The 22,185-nt window shown below is 31.8% G+C and overlaps 1 protein-coding gene and 1 long non-coding RNA gene across 4 annotated transcripts; one reads left to right on the top strand and one right to left on the bottom strand.

Annotated features, from left to right (window-relative positions):
• Nucleotides 1-165: 165 nt before the first annotated feature.
• On the top strand, nt 166-22,185 carry LOC141456540 (uncharacterized). Of its 2 annotated transcripts, XR_012459842.1 has the most exons (5): nt 166-300; nt 1,553-1,615; nt 17,272-17,535; nt 21,685-21,870; nt 22,024-22,185. It is a non-coding gene; the product is annotated as an uncharacterized lncRNA (long non-coding RNA). The 2 variants fall into 2 exon arrangements; XR_012459843.1 differs by lacking the exon at nt 17,272-17,535.
• LOC141456533 (uncharacterized) lies at nt 6,755-16,983 on the bottom strand. 2 transcript variants are annotated; one of them, XM_074132660.1, is made up of 3 exons: nt 16,758-16,983; nt 12,983-13,089; nt 6,756-10,159 (listed from the first exon to the last, which is right to left on the bottom strand). In XM_074132660.1, the coding sequence occupies exon 3, from the start codon at nt 10,134-10,136 to the stop codon at nt 8,637-8,639; it is 1,500 nt and encodes a 499-aa protein (XP_073988761.1). In that variant the 5' UTR covers nt 10,137-10,159; nt 12,983-13,089; nt 16,758-16,983; the 3' UTR covers nt 6,756-8,636. The 2 variants fall into 2 exon arrangements, with proteins under 2 accessions (XP_073988760.1, XP_073988761.1); XM_074132659.1 differs by lacking the exons at nt 12,983-13,089; nt 16,758-16,983 and adding an exon at nt 10,375-11,450 and having other exon boundaries at nt 6,755-10,159.

Below are 22,185 nucleotides of genomic sequence, written 5' to 3'. Positions count from 1 at the left end.
CGAATTAGTTTTTAGTTATTTCACTATTGCTTTCTGTTGTTTGTTTGATTTTTTTAACTTTTTGAGTCAAATCTTTGTAAATGAAAAACGTATTCCTTTAAATATAAAACTAAAATACTTCATTGAATGAATAGTTCAATGCATTCTTCCTTATTTAGTTCAAATTACACATTTAGTTTTTCATTAAAAATTAATTATCTTTCTCATGTAATGTAATAATTTACAAACAAAAAAAAACGAGGCATTCTATTAATAAGTTTTCTGTCAATAAGTGAGGAAGTGTTACTAATCTAGACCAAGGTATGAAATTGATCAGTCTTTCTTGAATTTTTTTTTTTTAATTCTGACCTCAGATTTTTAAGCAACATTTTTTTTTATGTGTGTGTTTTTCATATTGTTAGATATCTAAGGACTTGGTTACGTTATGTATTGTACCAGTAATTTTGAAAAAAATTATGATAGTTGGTGCTAATAGTGCCATAGCTTTTTTTGTCTATTTCCTACTAAATTTATTCACTTGGCCTTTTACTTTATTTTTTATTAAATTTACTTTCAAGGAGAAAAGTAACCTTGAGAAGGCGTGTGTGATGTACGCAAGGTACGTCTGCGCAATTGCAACATTTTTATTGTTATGTCACCCTCTCTTCCATATTTTAGTTGGTTTGTACTTAGAGCCAAGATGTCGTAGTGTTAATGTTGTTCGAGATTTACCCAATCTATTTTTTATTTTTTCTTACTTAAAAAGCTTTAAATAATCTTGAGCGAAAAGTTAATCAGGGAGTACTGATAGAAGAAAAAATCCATGGATTTTTTATTCACTGATACCTTTCTGTTTTGTTAGTTCTCTTGAGGTGTTTTTTTTTTTTACTTTAATCAGGATTTCCGATTTAAACGGTAAAAAAATGGTTACGATTTTTTTTTGCTGATTCATTATTTGTTTGAGAAATTTGAGGTTCGTGATGGATTTAAATTGTTCACACTATCCTGTGTGATATAAATGAACAGGAAAGTTCACCCATTATTAATTTAATGTAGAAGTTATATTCTAGATTCTCACTCTAACAATTATTTCCTTAATTTAATCATTAGTTTGAATAATGTTAACTTTTGATAAACAAAGTGTATAAGGATCTTGATTTTTCTTGTCCCTGCAGAATTAACGATAATAAACTTATAGGTGGAACCATCAAGACGCTAGTTTTGCCCATTCCACATTCCAGACATCTTAGCGTACTTTTATAACTAGGTGTGCCAAGCAGAGTTGCGCAAAAAACGTTGTGTTGTGATTACTTTTAAATTTGCTTGGATTTGTTGTATTTATTGATTTTTATTAGGTTCATTATTACAAGAGAGCTGAAATCCACTGCTTTATTGGTAAATTATTTCTGCCCAAGTGATCATGTAGGAATCGTTATGTGTATTAATGTGTTATTATAACACGTCTTAGGCGAGTTATGTAATAAATAAAAAAATTAATTCTTTGAGTTACCTATATTTCATTTTCCATTTTATAAAGTTTTATTTATTTTATATCCTGACTCCATGTGCACAGGAATCATCGATATCGGAAGAAGACGGTAAGAAAGCAAGTAAGAAGTTAACATCTATTTGCGTGGTAAGTAATACGACCAAATTAGAATGAGTGCAAAGTCTAATAACTTCACAGAATAATTAAAACTTCTGGGTAGGACAGGACGGTATTTTCTAAAATGTTTCATCTCACTTTTTTTTTTTTAGTAAACAACGTAGGGCCTAAATTTTTTTTTTAGTAAACAACGTAGTGCCTAAATGGAGTGAACTGATGAATGTGGTGGTCATCCGAATTTCATGTAGATGTGGCTTTTGGTGGTCTCAAAGCTGTACATGCCATTGCAGGGGATAAACGGGAGCCCCATTTTTGTAAGGTCCCTTCCAAAATAATGACTAGTACCAAAGGCATTAATAAGAACTTTTTATCCACTTCACCCGACGTACATTAGCCAATTCTTCAAGATCCGAATATCTATCATTTGGTATCAAAAACAAATAAATTGGTTCAAATTAACGAACAAATATTGAAAAGATACGTAAAAATCTCCTTAACAAGAAGTACAATTTAAAAAGTTAAGGGTAATGGCTAATGAGTGATAAAAGGTGCACAAATCAGTGAATACCCAACATTTCATTCATACTTCAGCAAGTAATTTCAGCCATTACGAAACGTTCGTTATAGCTTAACGTGTTATATTCAAATTGCAAAACAATTATCTAAGTAATTTTTAAATCAATCTAACCATTGTGAGGCAAGAAATTGAGGGTCAATATTTCAGTAAGATACAATATAGGTAAACTTGAACTTACTACAACGCCAATACTTCTACACCAAGAAAGCTGAAACTTGGCTCGAATGTAGAGGGTAACGTTCCCTATATTTAAGCAAAAGTTCATACAAATCTGATACTCGAGAGGCGAGAAATTGAAAGTCAAAATTTCAGCAAGATAAAACAGACGAAAACTAGCTGTTACGCCTATACAGCTGCATCCAGTGACGTAATTTGGATCGATTGCAGATTTTCATACTGATGTGAATATTGTTAGGCTAAATCTTGGAGGTCTACTGTCCGTTACCTAGATCTGGTAAAATTAAATTGAGAGCACTTCTGGTGGTTATTATTTTTTTATATGTATTAAAAAATGCGGGATTATTGTAATTGATGGGGGCGAAATTTCCTAAGTTATGTGCACATTCTAGGTTGCATTTACATTTGTTACAGTATATTATTAGGAAACTTCAATTTCTTCATATAAATAATGCCTGAATGGTTGTTATTTCAGTATATGATTTACGTACTGTGTAGTATAAATAAAAAGTTTATTGCTTCGAACTTCTAGTTAGGAAAAGTATATAAGATGGAGGGTCGACAATTTTAACAAAGAGTGTTCATACTGCATTTCTTGTTTGCTAAAATAAAAATATGGAAGGATTACACACATTTTAGTTTCAACAGCTAGTATGACTGTGTACCCCAGTGCTATCTATCAGTAGCATCTGGCACTATAAACTCGTTTTAAAGAATACCAATTAGTTCAGAAGTCAAATAATGTAAGATAGTTTTCAGAGATGATAGTCTTAACTACGTATATATATATAGTGTATACTACACGCCAAATGTTTGTAAAAATGGTTATATTAAGTCAACTCCTTGCTGAGAGAGAGATTGACCCATAAAAGCAATAAAATAAATAAACAATAGAGTACCTCGATAGACACGCGTGATCACTTTCACGATTTTCTATTAATTCTCATTTAATGTTCATTAAAATTTAAATATTTGAGCTAAAAACAAGAGATTGGGCAGTCAATTACGGGAAATGAAACTTTAGAGGGAACTATCCATCCCATCTTTCCCAGAAAAGAAATCCTTAATCAAAGATTAAAAAAAAAAATCTGTTTTAAATATAAGTTGTAGATAGATTGACCCTGCAAGGATTGGTCAGAAAGCCTCTGCCTATGTCGACACTCGCCCTACAGTCCTGCCTTTTCGACTAGACTTAAAAGTCTACGAAGAGCTGAACCCTTTAGACAAACTAGCCTTTAGTTTTCGATTTACATCAGTAGTTAATAAATAAAATCATTAAAGCTGTTTTAGAAACCTTGAAAAAACGAAAAAATTTGTTGATATTTTTGTTGCTGGTATTTGACTGAACATTTATTGCAGTTATTGGGAACTATTAAATTCCCACTTTCAGTGATTTTCGTTTTTGGGTTACATGAGAGTGAGACGGTTACAATTCCATTTCTTACTATAATAGAATGAGAGAAAGAAAATAATAATAATTTAAGGACATTTCTGGAGGAGAAGAATATTTTAGTCCTTCAGTTACTTATCTCTAATGTGCCATTTTAAAGATATGAGCGGATCTATCACTTTTTACAATAAACAAGTGGAAAATGAGCATCTTAAAGTTCACGTTAAAAGAAATTGCAAGACCGAATAATTCTCCGGGTTAATCGTTTAATACGATTACCTTTAAACTAAATAACTTTGTTTCTTGCAAAACTATAACTTTTGAATAAAAAGGAAGTTCAGCGAAGCTGTGAGTCACACTCCCCTCAAAAGTATCCTTTTTATTTTAGAGTAGCCAACTAAAATTTAGTAAACAAAATTAAAGTTTGTAAAAATAGTTAAATAAAATATTAGTAAGTTACAACTTTGAGAATTTGATTAAGTCCTGTGAGTGTTCATACCAGACTTTCATTTTTCTTATTAGCGACCTCAATATAAGTATTTCCGGTAGTTTGTAGATTATAAAGGAAGCCATAAGCAAAATACTCTGCACCCTAAAAAGAACGATCATTTGGATTTGTAACATCTCAGTTTTTGTGTTTAAATTTAGGAGTATATTAAATATTAAATGTTTGTAAATTGAGCTAGTATATTGCCTGTGGGTTCGCTAAGCCCAAAAATAGTTGCACACACTAAACTCTTATCTCTCTGCAGGCACTATGAATATTGTGTGAATGTTTAGGGTGTCCAGTGAAAGAGTTGTTCGTGTTGTTAGGCTAGGATACCCGCAGGGACGCCAAGATCCCTGAAGAAGTGGCTAATCCACTTCCCCCTACGGGGCATGCAATTATGAATAAATATAATTTTGATTTTGACTAAACAAACTCAGTTATTAATAAAAAAAAAATAGCAAACACATTTTTTCAATAAATTTTTAATAAAATAAGCCATTTATTTATAATTCAATTGAAACATAACTTAGGTATTACAGTAGCCTGTGAAGAGACTATTATCGCCAAAGACGTCTACTAAGTGAAGTACTGTGATACGACAACTTTTGGAAAAGCGGGTTTGAAACGGAAGAATCTGTTTTGAGACCATCTAGTCTGAAAAAGTGATTTTTGGAAAAATTATTTAAGTCTGTGCCTAGAAAAAAATCACAGAAAGGAGAAAATTTATACTTCGATTTGGTCACACTCCAAAGGACCAGTGACCAAAATATTCCAATCAGTAGCAACACTTTATTAAAAGAATTTTTCACTTTTACAAAGGGCAGAGGAGATAGGAGGCTTCCCTCCATAGTACTGCTTGAATAGAATGTAAGTTTCTGTATCTTACGTACTATTATGAAAGATTAGAAATGAGCTAAAAATCGCTTAACTGAAAGTAATGTTCGGAGAAGTGCTCGCAGAGATGCGGGTTCACTGCCCTTTAGTCTCTCATTATTGTAATGATAGATACGTATAAAAATTGCTAGTTTCAAGAAGTATTAGTGCTCTATTTTTTTCAGTTGGGAACTTTACTGAATTGCTATCGATCTAGTACTTTACTATCGTTATGTTAAATTAATTGTAATATGAGTAGTATTTATAAAAATATAAGGGGGATCGTGACCATTTTTCAATAACTAGAAAGGGGCGATGATAAAAAAAAAAAGTTTTAATAACTTTCAATAAACGAGGGAAGAATGGACTCCGTAGAAATATTATATTGTAAATGGTAAGACGTAAGTGTGTTGCCGTTGTCTGAATGCAGGTGGTGTTTATTTTAAAAGTAGGTGAAATGACTCAGTCAAGATTTCTTCTTAAACAGCTTTGTACTTTACGTCAAAACGTTTATTTCTTATTTTGCTAAGAAAGAAGTTGTATACAATTAAGAATAAATTTTTTAAAGCAAAATAATCGCTTACAAAAATCCAATTTCAATGGAGATGGTGTTCACTGTATTGAACTTATATGGTACCTAAAAAGTTGAGATGGATTTAATAATATTGTTTCCACAAAAATTAGAAAATTCATGATTTATTTTCATCTTCTATTTCAATTAAAAATCCCACAATTATACGAGCACTCAGCTTTAGTAAGGTCTTTTAAAATCTTTGAATCGTTAAAAAGAAAAACAAAAAAAAAAACAACTCATTACAAATCAATGAGCTTTTTAAATTTCAAAAATAGAATCTTGATTACTTGCCAGAGAAGCTGTAAAGTGTACACTAGTTTAAAAATTGGAAAATTAATAATTAAACGATTGAAACTACATTGCACTGTTTTTTTTTAATTTCTCTTACCTCTTAAGCGGAAGTATTGTGATCTTGTCAAATTTCCTTAAGTTTTCATCAGGATACCAAAAATAAATATAAGTATAACAATATACCAGATTCTGTGATTAATCACCACACAGAATCACAGGTAATTAAAAAGTTTTTCTATTTCTCTTGCATACCCCGATGTAAATTTCAGTAATTTAACAGATAAAAAAAAAATTCCTATAGCGGAAGATCCAAAGTATTGAAATAGTTTTTGGACACTTTTCTTGTGATTTACTCTCCCCCCCCCCCAAAAAAAATCGTGTCTTAAGATTTTCTTTTTTCTTAAACACATTGCTTACACACAAAAACTTACAATTTTTTTTTTTTTTTTACTTGGAAAATTTTACTGGATAAATTCAATTAAGATCACTTTTTGTTGGATGGAGACGTCCAATTTTATGAGGTAAACGAAGTTTACTTGTCTGTGGTGCATTTCCATACTCAGCTGAAGAAGAAGCTGGTTCAAGAATGTGATGACTTCAACAGATTCTGCTGTGTAAGGTTGACAGGCATTATTTTGCATTATTTTCAGAGAGGCTATAAAAAATGAAGTTCACTGAAGTTCATAGTTTAAAAAAGAAAAAAAGAATCAGGACTAAAATAAACAAAACTTTTAAACAATCAATATTATTTACATATATTTCTTCTTTTTTTTTTTTTTAATAATGATAGTAATAATTAATAATAATAGAAATGACAATTATTCATTCAGTACGACAATTAAAAATCAGTTCTCTTCGAATTAAAATATATAATTAGTTTTACAGTCTTTAATATTGGTTTTATAATTATTTATTTATTTTTTCTAATGTATTTTCGTATCTTATCAACGACACAATTTATAATTAATAATGAGAGGAAAAATCACATCAGAACTAAAAAAAAAAGTAAGTGTATTATTCTAAAAATTTTTCAATCTAAAATTAATAGTTTCAAAAAGGGTGATTTAAGAATTTTTTTTTGAAGATTACTATTATTTATTTTAAATTAATAATAATAAGACTTTTCTAGAAATCTAATCATTCTTTAAACATCTAAAAATACGTATTGGCCAGTTGTTTTTGTTTAATTTGTAAATATGTAAATATATATATACATACATATATATATTTTAATATAAGAGTTCTTGTTGGCCAAATACTCTGTACTCAGGTGCCTGTTTTTAATCTTTTTTTCATTTCTTTTCATCATAATTATGTTAAAGAAAATATCTACATTGCTACATTCAAACTTCTTACAAGAACATTTACTTATTTTTATTTTTTTAAAATTTTTGCCATTACTTACTAATTAAAAAAAAAATTGAAAAAAATAAAAATAAATGATAAATTTTATTTTCTTTCGAAATATACGAAATAAATACCTTCGGGTGGAAAAAAAAAGAGTAAAAAATTGTTTTTATAATAATTTTTCATTTCCTTAAAAAAGTTTTCCTTAAAACTTGGACATTAGAAAGTAACAAAGAAGCGAAACTGGGACCAATGAACCCACTTGAAAAATTTGAATTCATCTCTCCTTTAGGTGAAATAATTTACATGAAATTTGAATGGATTGTCTATTTGGTTTTTTTTTTTCCTTAAATTAAAAAAAAGAAATCAAATTGAGTTGAGAACTTAATCTTTTTGAAAGAAATAAGTTTCTATATTGAGCGTTAATATCGTCAATGGATGGCCCAGATATGATAATAAGGATTAAATTGCTGTTAGGTAAATGCAGAAATTTTAATGCATTCAATTTAAAAGAATCAACCACAAAGAGAGAGAGGAAAAAAAAAGAGAAAAGATTGAGCTAATATCTACCATTGGGTCTTGGAAACTTAATATTTAAGATGTCCTGTCTCATCTTTGATTACAAAACAATCGCAAAACTGACATTTTAACAAAAAAGTTTTGACTATTGCCCCTTTTTCTTCAAGTATTTCTCCTCCCGAGAAGATAGTTCTTATTGCGTTTTCTTTCTTTCTTTTTTTTTGCACCCGAAGGTATATAAAGAAATAAATTATTACAACATAATTATAAATAACGAGGGTTAATTTTTGTTTTGCTCGTTTTTTTTATCTTAAATTTAGCTAATTTAGAGGTAGAATGTTGTTGGCATTATAATCGAATTTTATTATAACACTTTTTGGAACGTTTCGAAAATTTAAACAATTTTTAAAAAATGTGTTTTCTTGTAAACGCCTAATAATAATAATAATAATAGTAATAATATTTGCAAAGAGACCTACAACTGTGGCACAACACAACTCCTTGTGGATTCATTTATTTTTAATTTAATTCAAACCTTTTATAATTAAATTTTAAATTAAAGTTGGAAGTCTCAATGAAACTTTTTTTTTATTGCACAAATAAAATATTTTATTTACAATTTATTTTTTTATATACTTTTTTTTTATACTTGGTATAAAACATTAAGCTGAGACACTTTGAATTTTTTTTTTTTGAAATTTTGTTTCTTATTTACACAAACACAAAGATGAAGGATTGCGCCCTTTATCACAGATACGAATGTCTGGCAGTGAGATGTTAACATTTTTGTTAATTTATTCTGTGAAAAACACTTTATGACGCTTTGGCATAATGTATTACCGAACTATATCGAACTGGTGGAGTTGAACTGGTCTCTGATTCCATGGATTTCAATATAGCTTTTGTACGTTTTCTTGGAGGTAAACTAATAACTTCCTTTAAGTCTACTGGTTCCGGGGATGAAGATGGTACAGGGCTGACTGGATTGCTACTCGGCGGGGTTAACAGTTCTTCTTCTTCTTCTGGTGTCATCATATCCGGCAGTATTAATTCCGGTGTATAGGAACGTTTCCGTTGTATACAGGCAACTGGTTCAGGTACCAAATATACTGGGGGTTCAGCAAGGCCGCTGGGGGTTTCTAATACGTGATCAGGACTAGGTCGGTATTCTGGGCCGTTTTCTGAAGTGGCTACAGCCACTGCGGCCAACAAGGCTGGATTTAAGCCGCCGGCACGTTCATTCCTATATAGATAACCGCACAGTTCGCGCATATTAGAATAATTACCACTGGCGGAGGTTGATGTATTGTTACCACCTGGGCCGGAACTTCCGTTCTTCTCCGCACTACTCTTATTGTTCTCCTTATCGCTGGTTGAAGACGCACAAGAAGTTTCCGTCTCATTAGTACTTCCTTCTTCTGTTCTACCGCTTTCTGAATGACTTTTTATATGACTCTCCATGGTTTTTTTCGAAGTGAACGTTTCATTACATATGGTACATTTGTAAACTTTTTCACCGTAATGAGCTACCTGATGCAATTTCAACACATGATTATATCCAAACGATTTCCCACAAATATCACATGAATATGGCTTTTCGCCCGTATGAGTACGATTGTGCACTTTGAGCTGTTTGGAACACGTAAACCCTTTACCACAATCTTTGCATACATAAGGTTTCTCGCCGGTGTGCGTTCTCATGTGTATAACCAATTGTCCGCTCTGGATGAACGTTTTACTACAAACCGCGCATTTATGCGGCCTTTCGCCCGTATGGATACGCATATGTCTGTGCAGTTTGCCGCTGTGTTCAAAAGCTCTTTCACAAATTTCGCACTTATAGGGCCGCTCTTTGGTGTGAATCCGGCGGTGTACACTTAGATTTTCTTTCACTGAGAATGATTTATGGCAATATTCACACTGATAAGGTTTCTCACCTGTATGCGTCCGATAGTGACGTGTAAGACGTGCCGGGACGGCGAACGTCTTACCGCAACAATTACACTGATAAGGATCCTCCCCTTCTTTATGAGTCTTCATATGGACTTGATGTGCGCTCCTAGACATGAAGGTCTTATTGCAAGGCGTACACTGTAGCGTGTCGTTGGTGGAATCGGCTGGAGTCGGTTGTGCGGGCGGCTGGAATACCGACAGATCTGGACTGCAGACCACTCTCTTCACGGAGGCTTCCTCTTCTCGGCGTTCGCCTAACGGACTCAGCGTACAATCTGCACCGACAGCCACTACAGGTTGTTCTCGGGCTTGTACACCGCTACCACTTGTTGTTGAATTTGTGTTCAGATAGCCCACCATCTCGGATACCCGGCTCCACAAATCTGCACACACATATAAGAACACACACAAAAACACCACTTTTAGTTTGATTTAAAACAAAACAAATCAAAAAATTGTCTCAAGAAAGAAATAAAATTAAAAAATCAATTTAATTAGTAAACCATTAAACATGATTATACATGTTTAATACTTCATTTTTTTTTTTTTAAATATTCAAATTAATAAAAATTTGGTCCAGAGTTTTTTTGCGGCTTACCATTGCCGTCCTGTTTCTCTTTATTACACGAACTCCAAAAGTTTCTAATCCAGTCTTTGTTGTTCTCCATGTTCTGTATTACGAGTGACTGACACTGTGAGCAGAGTTGCACGTGTACACGAGTAGTGGGGGCCCATGCGCTTTGGAATCATTTGACGTCATTACACGTGCCAAGAAGGACCCCACCAGCTAGGTACATTGCCCAACAGTTTAGCCTAGGTCATGGTTAGGAAATATCTCCGTATCTTTTCCTTGGTTCTATTTTAAATACGATAGCTTGCAGGAAATAGATACGAGGATTTTTTTTCATTCAAAATATTTATATTTTTCTCCTTTAAAAAACTATGGAGGTATCCAATCAAAAATCTAATTGAGGGTTAATGATTAAAAAAAAATAGGGAACTGATTCAGAACAATATTCCTGGGGTTACGTCAAGTTCAGAGAGAAACATGTGAGGTTAAAAGAACGGAAATAATGTCTGGTAAACTCTTCCGGTTACCCGAGTAGCTTCAACGTATGAATTTTAGAGAAAACAATAGTTCTCATGGTAAATGCTCTTAAAACCTGTACGATACACTAAAATATACTCTAGAGAGGGGCTTTTGTATGGTCACATCCCGTTTCCTATCTTTATCCTTTCTCTATCTACCACTTATAATACATAAATAAAAACTAACAAACAAATAAAACATGATTAAAGATGAATTTAAAATGGAAAACAGCTGTTGAAAAATTATGCCAATTAATAAAATTGCAGGAGAATGTTGGATAGGCCATGGAGGCGCAGCCGTTGGTTACCACAATCAGTGAGACCTAGTTGGAAAGAAACGGCTGCGCCTCCACGCGTTCACTTTCCCTTAAGTCAGTGACCTGACCGTGTATATACAGACACCTCCAAACAACCCCCGTTCGGCCATTTCAAACAATTCAAATCTATCTTATTTGAATTATTCTTATGCTTTCTTATGTTTTAAATTAATAAAATTAAATTTATTAACTTTTATTTGTGATAAAAATAATTAATTTCTCTTTAATAATTACCATGGAGAAAAATGAAAACAAAAAAACTATTGAGGTCGCCATTTTTACTGGAGGCTTATTTGGGAGGGGTCTCTCTTTTTTTTTAAAAAAAAACGTGGTAATAAATTTACCCATTAATGCTATTTATTATTTAATGAAATCAAGTTCTTATTATCATTTGAGGTTTATTTCAGCTACAGAAAAGTATAAGTATACTTTGTAAAACTTTCGACGCAATAAACTCACGTTGCGCATTGCGGCAGGTGTTTCTCAGCTGCGTGGTTTACGCACATAAAACCCAATAAATTCAATAAAAATTTAATTAAATCTAAATGTAAAAAAACTTCAAAGCAATTTAGGTTATTTTAAAATATAAATTTTTGACTTCCCTTTAACTTCAAAAAAAAAAGTAAAAAAAAAGTTTCTTTGCTGAGGGCCCAATTAAATATGTTCTATGATTCTAAACATTTCTTAAATATGAATTTAAAAATGCATCCCCTGTTTTCAGTCTGTGTTAAAATTAATTTTATGGGTACGATTTTTTTTTTTTCAGTTTGCCCTGTTTCTGGGCAATCCTGAATTATTATTTTGAAAAATATATTTTCTACAAATGTTATCCCAATTAGAATGCCGTGTTAGTGTATTTATGTATATGGTACCGTCATATCAAATATATTTTTGGGAATATTTCTTTTATTATTTAAAAACAAATAAATTTAGTTAAAAAATTATATTAATGATAAAAAAAAAAATCAGCCTAAACATGATAAAATTTTTTGTAAATGTCAACCCTTCTACATTAAAAATTGCAAACAAGTATTAGTTTTGCCTTGAAATCATAAGTGGGGATAAAATATATTTATTTATTTATTTATATTTTTTGAATACACATTAAGAGAGGAACAAAAAAAAAAAAATAACCTTGCAATAGGCAAATACTGATTTGTTAAAGTATGGTCAGTGTTTCTTCAGGGACTCAAAGAGAACTCGAGTCGGCCATTTTGATTGCCTGACCTCGGAACATAAGTTCCACATTAAGCCTATTCTGAAATTGTTTATCATGTTTACTCTTTTTTTTTTGGTTACAATTATTGAATGTTATTTTTTAAATTCTTGTTTACAATTTTTAGCATATAAAATATAATTTTATGTATTTTTATTTAATCCTGAAATTAATATAAGGGACGCACAGGGCCTTACCGCCATGTTGCGAATAGAAAAATGGCAAAATTTTAAATGGTAAAGAAAATCCTTAATGCCTACTTTTTTAATTTCAGTTTTATAAATGAAAATTTTTTAAATCTAATCATTAAACTTATTCAAGATTTTGTAAAATTTGTTTGTTTGTTAATTTCTATTAACAATTTTTGTTTTTTTTTGCTTTGCGGCACCATAATTTTTGCATTAAACGAATAGACGGGAAGTGCTAGTAGAAGGATGTGCAATTTTTAAAGAAATATAAAAACAAACTAAGCTTTAAGTATGTAAAATGTAAATACAAAGATTGTATTATAGCAAAAAAATATAATATTATAGCAAAAAAAGAAGTTCATTCATTATATCAAATTAATGAAAACATATATTTACCTGTAGTTCCATTGTGTATTTTTGAGAAACCACTTCTTGACCTATCATAAAGTTGATCGTATTATGGATGGGCCTTTTATCAAGATTCCTTCTTAGTAAGTCTTGATCTGGTTATATTTACAGTTCAGATTAATCAAAGGCTATTTACTATTTACAGTTTTTAATCAAAATCCGTTAATTAGGCTTTCCGTGAGGTAGTTTAATTTTTCAATTCCTTTTTTTGAGAACAAGGTAAAAAACAAAACTTGTGTTTGGCTCACCCAACAAAACAAAAATTCTTCTCAAACGTGTTATTTTCGAAAAATAAAAACTTTTGTAACCACCAACCACCAACTTTATACCACACGTACACACACACACACCTCACAGTTCCCAAAAAATGTTTACGGGATGTTTTCCAGTTGTATATTGTGTGTAGAGAAAGGACCATTTCATAACGAGTGATACCGATTTATACCGAGCTACGACGATGTTGCCGAAAATCGAGTGTGTCCTCCACGCTGGGTATCAATGACCTAGTCCAAGGGGGATGGGCTTGGAAACACGTGGAGGCGTTGCCGTTGGTTTCCCCTTAATGGGAGCAAACGTCATCATTTAAGAGAGGGGACACAACTCCCCTACTTATAACCTCTTGAAGGCTAGACTAGTTTTACCACAGGCCACAATGCTTTTTCTATTTTTCCTATTTTTCTGTTTCCCCAAATTTGATATTCTTATTAGAAAGCTTCAGTTTATTTTTTGTTTTTAATGATCTTATGTTTAAAAAATTTTATAATAGATTTTGTAATAGTCTAACAAGAAAAAAAAATATATTCTTTATTTATTCCCTTATCTATTTGGACAAAATACGGAGACTTTTAATGTTGTTTCACGTGTAAGGGGTCAGTCAACCTCCAGCACTACACGTGTGACCGCAGTTCTATTGGGGGAAACCAACGTTGATGCCTCTTTGATCGTAGGTCCTAGTACGACGTCCAGTTTTCTGGTCCCCAACACGTGGTATTATACACCCATAGGCTACCTAACTCAAAGTGCATTCAACTTATTATAGGACAAATCTCCCAAAGTATTATTTTTTTTACGTCATTATGATTTATTTGTACGTAATTTGTATAAAATTATGAGCAGTAAGTAAAAATAAAATAAAAAATGTTACTTTTATAATTTTAATACTTGATTTGTTAAAGAATATTAATAAGTAATCAAAGTATTCGATTACAACTAATTTAAGATTTAATTTTTCTAATAAATATTGTAGGGTAGATCTCCAGCTATTTCTAGAGTCAATTACTCTGATAATGCTAGGATGCATTTATATAGGTTTTTTTTTATACGTCGATATAATATATGCAGTTAGATCGAGCAGTTGCGTTTTATTAATAAATAAAGTGGTATTTCGACTCGTAAACTTAATTCGTTCTTGATCCCACTGCTTCTATCAGTTCCTAGCTTCAGATTCAATTTCTTTATTCATTCCTCTGTGCGAACTTCATCACCTTCTTACTACATTGACTTGCCTAAGATATCAGCTGCATTTATAGTAACAAAAAAATTCAATTCAATTCCTTGCACACAGTCGGCCTTTGAAACGGAAATCGTGTCAAACTTAAGTGTCTCCACAGCAGGAAGTACCCTCCCATCTCATTAGTTTAAAATTTCCCTTTGATGGATTTTCTTTGCAAAATTTACTGTCAGGTCCCTCGGGAAAACCCGAAGAAAAATCTAAAGTTACAGTTTCCTATGATTTATCGATTTTTAAGTTGGAATTTTCATAAATATTATCAAAAAGCACATTTTTCTTTTTTTGGAACTCAGAAAACCGTTTAAAACTAACTCAATTTATATACTATATATAATAGTGAATACTATTGATCAATTGTGAATTGATCGAAGACATAATAATGATAGATTAGGCGCCAAGGTAGCCGAGCGGTTAGAGGCGAGACCTACGAAGCTAATATGTATTGTGGTACTGGGTTCGATTCCCGGTCTTAGGCCTTGGATTTTATTTAATGGTTAATAAAAGAAATTTACAGTAAAGTATGTTTGCTAGTCGCCTCCGTCCACGACACCTAGTAAATGGTAGTTGGACGTTAAGCCCAGTCTGATTACTCTGATAATGATAGATTTTGTCCACGGTTCGATGCCATCAAATTTGTTTATTTCATTAACTTATTTGTTTTGACGCTTTATCAAAAGCGATTGTTCTGTTTTTGAAATTGATAAGGAAAATATTCCATTATTGAATTGTTTACGGTCTGCAGTAATAAATAAAAATTTAAAAAAATATATATTAATAAAAGTATAAAATTTTGTCCATAATTTTTTTGAAGCAGTCCAATCGATTTGAAATAGTGAACATTATTTGTAATAAATGTTAAGAGAATTATTTAAATGTAACTATATTTCATTAATATAGCATTTTGTGGGAACAATTTCACTTATTGTATATACTCGTATTATATTCAACGTAGTGGAACTGTTTAAATTTTTAAAATTTATGATTATTCTATAAAAGTTATAATTGGAAATTCCTAGTTAGATAGTAGTTCTAATCTTCTAAACATTTCATGCAAATTAGAAGCTTTAGATGTGCCGCTATCTCGTGGTGTACCAGGAAATGTTTTCTCCAGGATTCACTAAAGATTGGTAGCATCCTCAACGATACATAAAATAAAAAAACTCATTCACAAAGCCACAATAAAAATATTATACAACAGAGACATCATCGATTCGCTAGGAAGAACTGTCATAAGGAATGAAATGATAAAGAAGTTGTTGGAGGTATAAGAAAACTTTTTGGTGGCCATTTGAGAAAGAAGGCTGCAAGGCATGACCATTTTTGCGTAATGGAACATGAAAGGCACCCCAAAAATATTTTGGATTGGTAGCCTGAAGGAAGTAGATGAAGTGGTAAACCAAGGCTTAACTTGGTAACCTCCGACAACGAGGACATTGGCCAGCTGGAAGCTGGATTGGGTTTGAGCTTGGAACAGAAACCTCTGGAGAACTAACACAAAAAGAGATCTCTCTAAATTTAGTGAGAAACGCCTCTTGGTGGGAGGGGGGAATCAGAACTGACTACATTCTAACATTATCTTAAATTTATTCTGGCTAGACCAGTCAATACTTGAAATAAGACTGCTGCAATGCTCGGAGAACAATCTATTCTCTACATACGGCCCTTTTTACAATCTGATTTAAAATTTTTACTGTTTATTATTTTTGGTGACTGATTCATTGTTTCAATAGGATAAAAAAACCATCAGTACACGAGTAGACAAGACAGAAGACACCAACCTTTACTGATGTAGAATATTACGTTGTAAATTAGCCCTGAAGATGACCTAGTTTCTAGGTCGAAAGTTCAGCATAATAAAAACATATCATCACTGAAACTAGCAGTTATTTTTTCATCCTATTAAAATTTTTAGTTTTATAAGTTGAAACTTGACGGTTTTATATTTAAAGCTTCCCTCTAATTTCAAGCGAAAACAGAATTGTGGGTAAAAAAAAATAACCCATTAAAATAAATTCAATAATATCTAAAATAATTGCTGCTATAAATACTGACCTACATTTTGCGGTTATCATTCACACTTATCGCACTGATAAGGACGACTGCACTTACACACGATCCTTTTTGGCTACAAACACTCAAGTTAGGTAATTTTAGGCGACAATGCACGTGTTACATTTAGGGTGATAACACTAATCACAAATTTCTTTAAAGCTATCTAATTGAAAAAAAAAGAAGTAATTTTTCTTTATTAACTTGCTTAGTTGGTGGCCATTTCTTTCTCTGAGGAGTTGTAGCAAACGAGGCATATTTTCAAAATCAAGTTTTCACAGAGAAATTCCTGATTCCTGTAAGAGCCCTTGAATAGAAAAAACTTTTGTTTTTACTTTTTGAAAATTTTCTAAATACCAAACTTAGTAGAATAGATTCAATTCATTATAAAACTGACACAAATAACTCAAACTAAATATGTAACCAGATACCTTTGATTTTCTGTTACAAGAAGCCGCCAAAGTTAACCATCTGGTGGGTTACAGTTCGCAGGTTTGGAAGAATTGAATGTTTTGTTTAATAATTTCGATTGATCCTTTTCTCAAAAGGCAGCACTTCGATTATTATCAAAGGGTGAAAGTGTAAATAAAATGCTATGAGTTTTCCAAAAAAAGGCAAGCATTATACAGTTTAAACAAAGTGAAATGCTAGCAAAAATATTAACTAAGTGATATTGTAATCAGAGTTTAAATTCAATGATTTTTTTGTTTGTTTAAAGGAAACCTTGTAATCAGAATATCAGTAAAATTCAATGGTCACAGCAAGGCAAATTGTAGACAAGAAATAGATAGTTTTCTATCTGATAACTTTAGAAAGGGCAGTGACCTTTATAGAGCAACTAATGAAGGACGTAACTTGGATCCAGTGAAATCTGGCCGTCATCTCGAGGCTGAAGAGGAAAGGGCTTTTACTTTTACTTTCAACCAGAAAACTGGTCGATATAACTTTCCATGACTCGTCGTCGTCTGGATGAGAGGAAACTGTGAGTACGCCATCTATATAAAGCTCAGCACCGTCACTTCATACCATTCAATTCGTTTTACTGAACGTTCTATTTTTAGATCACTCTTCAATTTTACTTCTACGATATAGATTTATTAATTATTATTTTTTATAGATAAGTTTTTTTTTAAATTAATTAAGCAGTAATTATTCGTTATTGCTATAATGCAAAATTACTTTTACTTTTTCGAACTATCCTGAAGTGAAAGTACAGCAACGTGATCACGAATGGACAGCTAATAAGTGTACGTTCATTTGGTCGATATGATCACTGTTGTGGTTTACATTACATGACCTTAATGGCGGCTAGCCTTTGCCATCTTGATTGGGTTTTAATCATGTGGTTCTTATTTTCTTAAAATTTTAATTTATGGCGCATAGTTTGAAAATTGCCTGTATCTTTCACGGAGCATCTCTCAGGTACCTGGTTGACCTGATTTCTTTATGGGCACTGTGGTTTTACAAGATATCTCTTCATAATAGTGCTCTTATCCAGAGAGCTCTTTTGTAAAGTTTGTGTGGAGGAAAACGAGACTATAAGTTTCTGATTGAACGAGATGTGAGAAAACTAGATGCAAGAGTCTCGAATCAGTTAGCTGTTTTGTACAACATTGGATGATTCCCTTATAATGCTTCAAGGCACATTATTGCTCGAAATGGAAATTATCCAGCATCAAACTACCAATCACCTTTACAACTGCATGTTTATTCTTAACCTGTAGAAAATTAGATAACTCTGTCAAACCTACAGCAAAAATAGTATTAAAAGTCAATAAAACAAATACGATACAATTTCATTAAAATTATATACTGACGATTAACGTTTAAAAATGATTCTCATAAATAAAATCTTATATAAAATATTATAAAAACGCAGGTAACAGTTCTACAGTAATTGTATTCATTTACTAAGTAATAATAATAGCAATTAATGTAATACGTAAATAAATTGTTAACTCAGCAATACATTATTGAACACACGTGGCCAATAAACTATAGTTTGCCAAGGTCAGAGATCTTACTTATGTATGTCTTTTCTTAGTTTTATTTTTATTTTTTGATTAAATTTACATACCGCTTTCTGCAGTTTAATGCAGTTTACTTACTTAGCAGCGCTGTATCTCAGACCATCGCCATTTTGAGAGTAGTTACTAATGTGGTCACTTAAATTTAACTCCTTAACAAAAACTTACAGTTTAAAATGTTAAGTATAAGGGTTGATTAAACGCCAAAAGGTACACAAATCAGCGAGTACCCAACATTTCATTAATACCTCATTAATATTTAAGTAATTCTACTGCATTAATTTTCATTAATAAGTTATTTTTTAGATTTTATTAGATATCACAGACCCTTATGCTGGCCATTTTCGTCTACAAAATATATGTTCAAGTAGCACTGTAGATTGACTGTAATATCTAGTTATTTATAATAATCAAACTATTAATTACAGGTTAAAAAGAAAAACGTTATAAAAAATAAAATAAAAATATGAGGCTAAAAAATTCAAAACCTTGTTTAAAAAAATGCTTACACCAACATACATCAATGATTTTGTTTATTTTATTTATTTATTTTTATTTCTTAAACAAAAATCGTCGGTTTAAGTTCATTCTTTGATTAAAGTAATTGTTATTTTATGAAGTAGTCAAACGTTTATAATAATAGGTAATAATTATCTGGCTTTATCGCAAATAATATAGTTTTCTTCAATTACATTCTCCATCTAGGTGTTCTTCCCACAATGTTGTATATATGTAATATAAAGTAAATAAGATATGCATATATTTAGGACAGCTAATTATTCCAGTATTTTACTATAAGTAAAATTAGGGGGACTAAATTAAATTACAATAGAGAAATGAATAATTATTGTTTAATAATCTACTTGTTATTAACTGTGTGTTAATTGTGCTCACGAATATTTCGGTAAGACGAATTCAAGACAGTAGCCTACTCTAACTTTGTCTTTTTCTACTTTAACATGCATGTACGTATATGTGATTTATCATAATTATAACAAAAAAATAATATAAATGAAGTGGCCAGCATAAGGGTCTGTGATATCTAATAAAATCTAAAAAATAACTTATTAATGAAAATTAATGCAGTAGAATTACTTAAATATTAATGAGGTATTAATGAAATGTTGGGTACTCGCTGATTTGTGTACCTTTTGGCGTTTAATCAACCCTTATACTTAACATTTTAAACTGTAAGTTTTTGTTAAGGAGATTTTTGTACCTTTTGGATAGATTTTCCTTTTTGTCTATTTTACAAAGTTACATATCTGCTTTACAGATTTTTTTAAAATTTGGAATAAACAATTCTATCATTATAACCTGATAAGGTGTTAACTACCACTGGAGAGATCTTTTTAAAAAATGATTGTAGTTGCGGCTCCCAAACCATCCTCAATAACAATTTTTTTGAGAAAGCGTTTTGAATAACATAGGAAGGTATTTGTACGTAAATAGCAAAATTAAACTGCGATTTCAGTACTTCCTTTTAAGAGGAGTAAGAAAAATAAACTAGGATTGCAGTACTTCTCCCTAAAAGGCAAAGAGGCAAAGATTTTTTAATCGAACAATTCATTGATTTAAATCGGTTCACTTATTGATAATTTAAACGATTGCAGTACTTCCTCTTAGTAGGAGCAAGAGAATCAGCAACGTAGAGGAACTTTAACCACTTATTCGAGCTGAATTTTATCAAAATCGGACTAAGCGTTATAGAAATATTGGTAATAATAGTTTTAAAAAGGGCCTTATTCGGGTGGGGCAAACTCCCCTCCTTATGAGGCACGGTGCCGAGACTTTTAAAGTGCAAATCTGTAAAAAATTTCGATTCGAATGACACTTCATTCATAAAAATCGGTTCACGTGTCGATAATTTGAAACGATTGCTATACTTCCCCTTAACAAGTGTAAGAGCTGATCGCCGCTTTAATGTTACGTAGGGGAGCCCTAACCCTATCATCCTAACAAATTTTATCAAAATCGGGCCAAGATTTACAGAGTAATTAGTAATAATAATTTTGGAGGGGGCCTTACATAAAGGGGGCTAACTCCTCTCCCATTCGATGTACAGCGTCGGGACCCCCAAAAGGCACATCTACATAAAATATTGAATCGAATGACACCTCATTCATGAAAATCGGTTCACGCGTTTTGGCGCTACGTTGTTTACAAAAAAGGTAACAACAAGAACAACAACAAGAAGAACAAGAACAAGAACATTTTTTGAAAAAGCCGTTTTTGCTCATTTTCGGCAACTTTTTTCTCGAAACCTATTAGATCTGGGTGGTTGCAAAAAAATTACAGTTATAAAGGAGGGTTTGGAGTAAGATTTAAAGAAAATTTGGGAATTTTATCTTTTATAGAAAAAGAGAAAAAAATTGTCAAAGTTGGGTGTTTTTCAACGTTACGCTTTTTCGTGCAGTTTTTGATGGTCAACCCTTATACAACTGTCCTACCGGACAGTTTTAATTAAGCAAATGAATAATTACTGAAACAGAAGATCGATTGAATGTCTTCCAAACGTAACAGTGTTTTAAATGTAAGTATAGCGCCTGTGAAAGGTTCAATGTGTGGGTGATATATGAGCTCAACGAGCCTGTGGCTTCGCTAAGCCCTAGCAGCTGAACACAACAACCACCTTTGCAGGTTCTATTGAGTATTGTGTGAATGTTGGGAATGTCAGAGATAATGTTGTTTGTGTTGTTAGACTGGGGATACCCGCAGGGACGCCAAGATCCCTGAAGAAGTGGCTAGTCCACTTCCCCCTACGGGGATGCTCTCTCTCTCTCCCTCTTCTACTCTGTCTCTAATCCATCAGAAATGTTATTTTACTCTAAGATCAATATTTCTGGACTATTAAGATCGAAAACTTGACAACTGTTAACTGATGGCACAGAAAAACTTTTTTAGAATTTCGAGAGCGACAACTTACTTTCCAATCTCGGTTGACTCACTCTTTCTAATTTCAACTAAATCTGAACTGTCTTCGTAGAAACAGAGACTTCCCTTTCTAATTCCTTAATTTTGGAAACAGCGTTTTTGGCGTAATAGACTTCTTTAAAGTATTTGTCGAACTTCTAGATCCTATTCAGCTATTTTTTTTTTTACAGATCTTTTCGTATGATGGATGGGCTATGCCAAGAAAATAAATAACCATGCTTGATGGCAAACGAAGTTCTGTTCAGGATGTTGTCCATGTGTAAGAGGAAGAAAGAAAGTAGAAGTAGGAAGAACAAGAACAAACTGAAGTCCAACAAAATAAAGTTTAAGTTAAGATACTGTTCAAATGAAAATAGGTAAATGAATTTCATCACTTTTCTATTTTTACTACTACGCCGATACGAAACGCCTTGCTGCTCATCTCCACACCCTGTTCAGCATATTTATGCCATGTATAAATTAAAGGGTGTGTCCCAGAATGGTTAATTATAAATACTTTCTAATTTCAGGTTACTTTGCACCGAGAGAGAAGATAATGAAGTGCTATCTATTGGCTGACAAAAGCAACCAGTTACAAACCTCTTTGCAAAATAATTAATAAAACAGTGATTAATACTATAATAATGAATACTTTAACTGATATGTATTAATAAAAAATATTAAAAAAACTA

Source organism: Rhodnius prolixus, unplaced genomic scaffold, assembly GCF_049639745.1.
Source record: "Rhodnius prolixus isolate KJV_2025 unplaced genomic scaffold, Rpr scaffold_4, whole genome shotgun sequence".
NCBI classification, from domain to species: Eukaryota; Metazoa; Arthropoda; class Insecta; order Hemiptera; family Reduviidae; genus Rhodnius; species Rhodnius prolixus.
This window is presented reverse-complemented; position numbering and strand designations above follow the sequence as displayed.

Coding starts and splice junctions, on each gene's coding strand:
- LOC141456533 (XM_074132659.1), bottom strand. CDS start 10,444: ATGGAGAACAACAAAGACTGGATTAGAAACTTTTGGAGTTCGTGTAAT. Junction 10,160..10,374: donor AGAGAAACAGGACGGCAATG/GTAAGCCGCAAA, acceptor ATGTGTGTGCAG/ATTTGTGGAGCCGGGTATCC.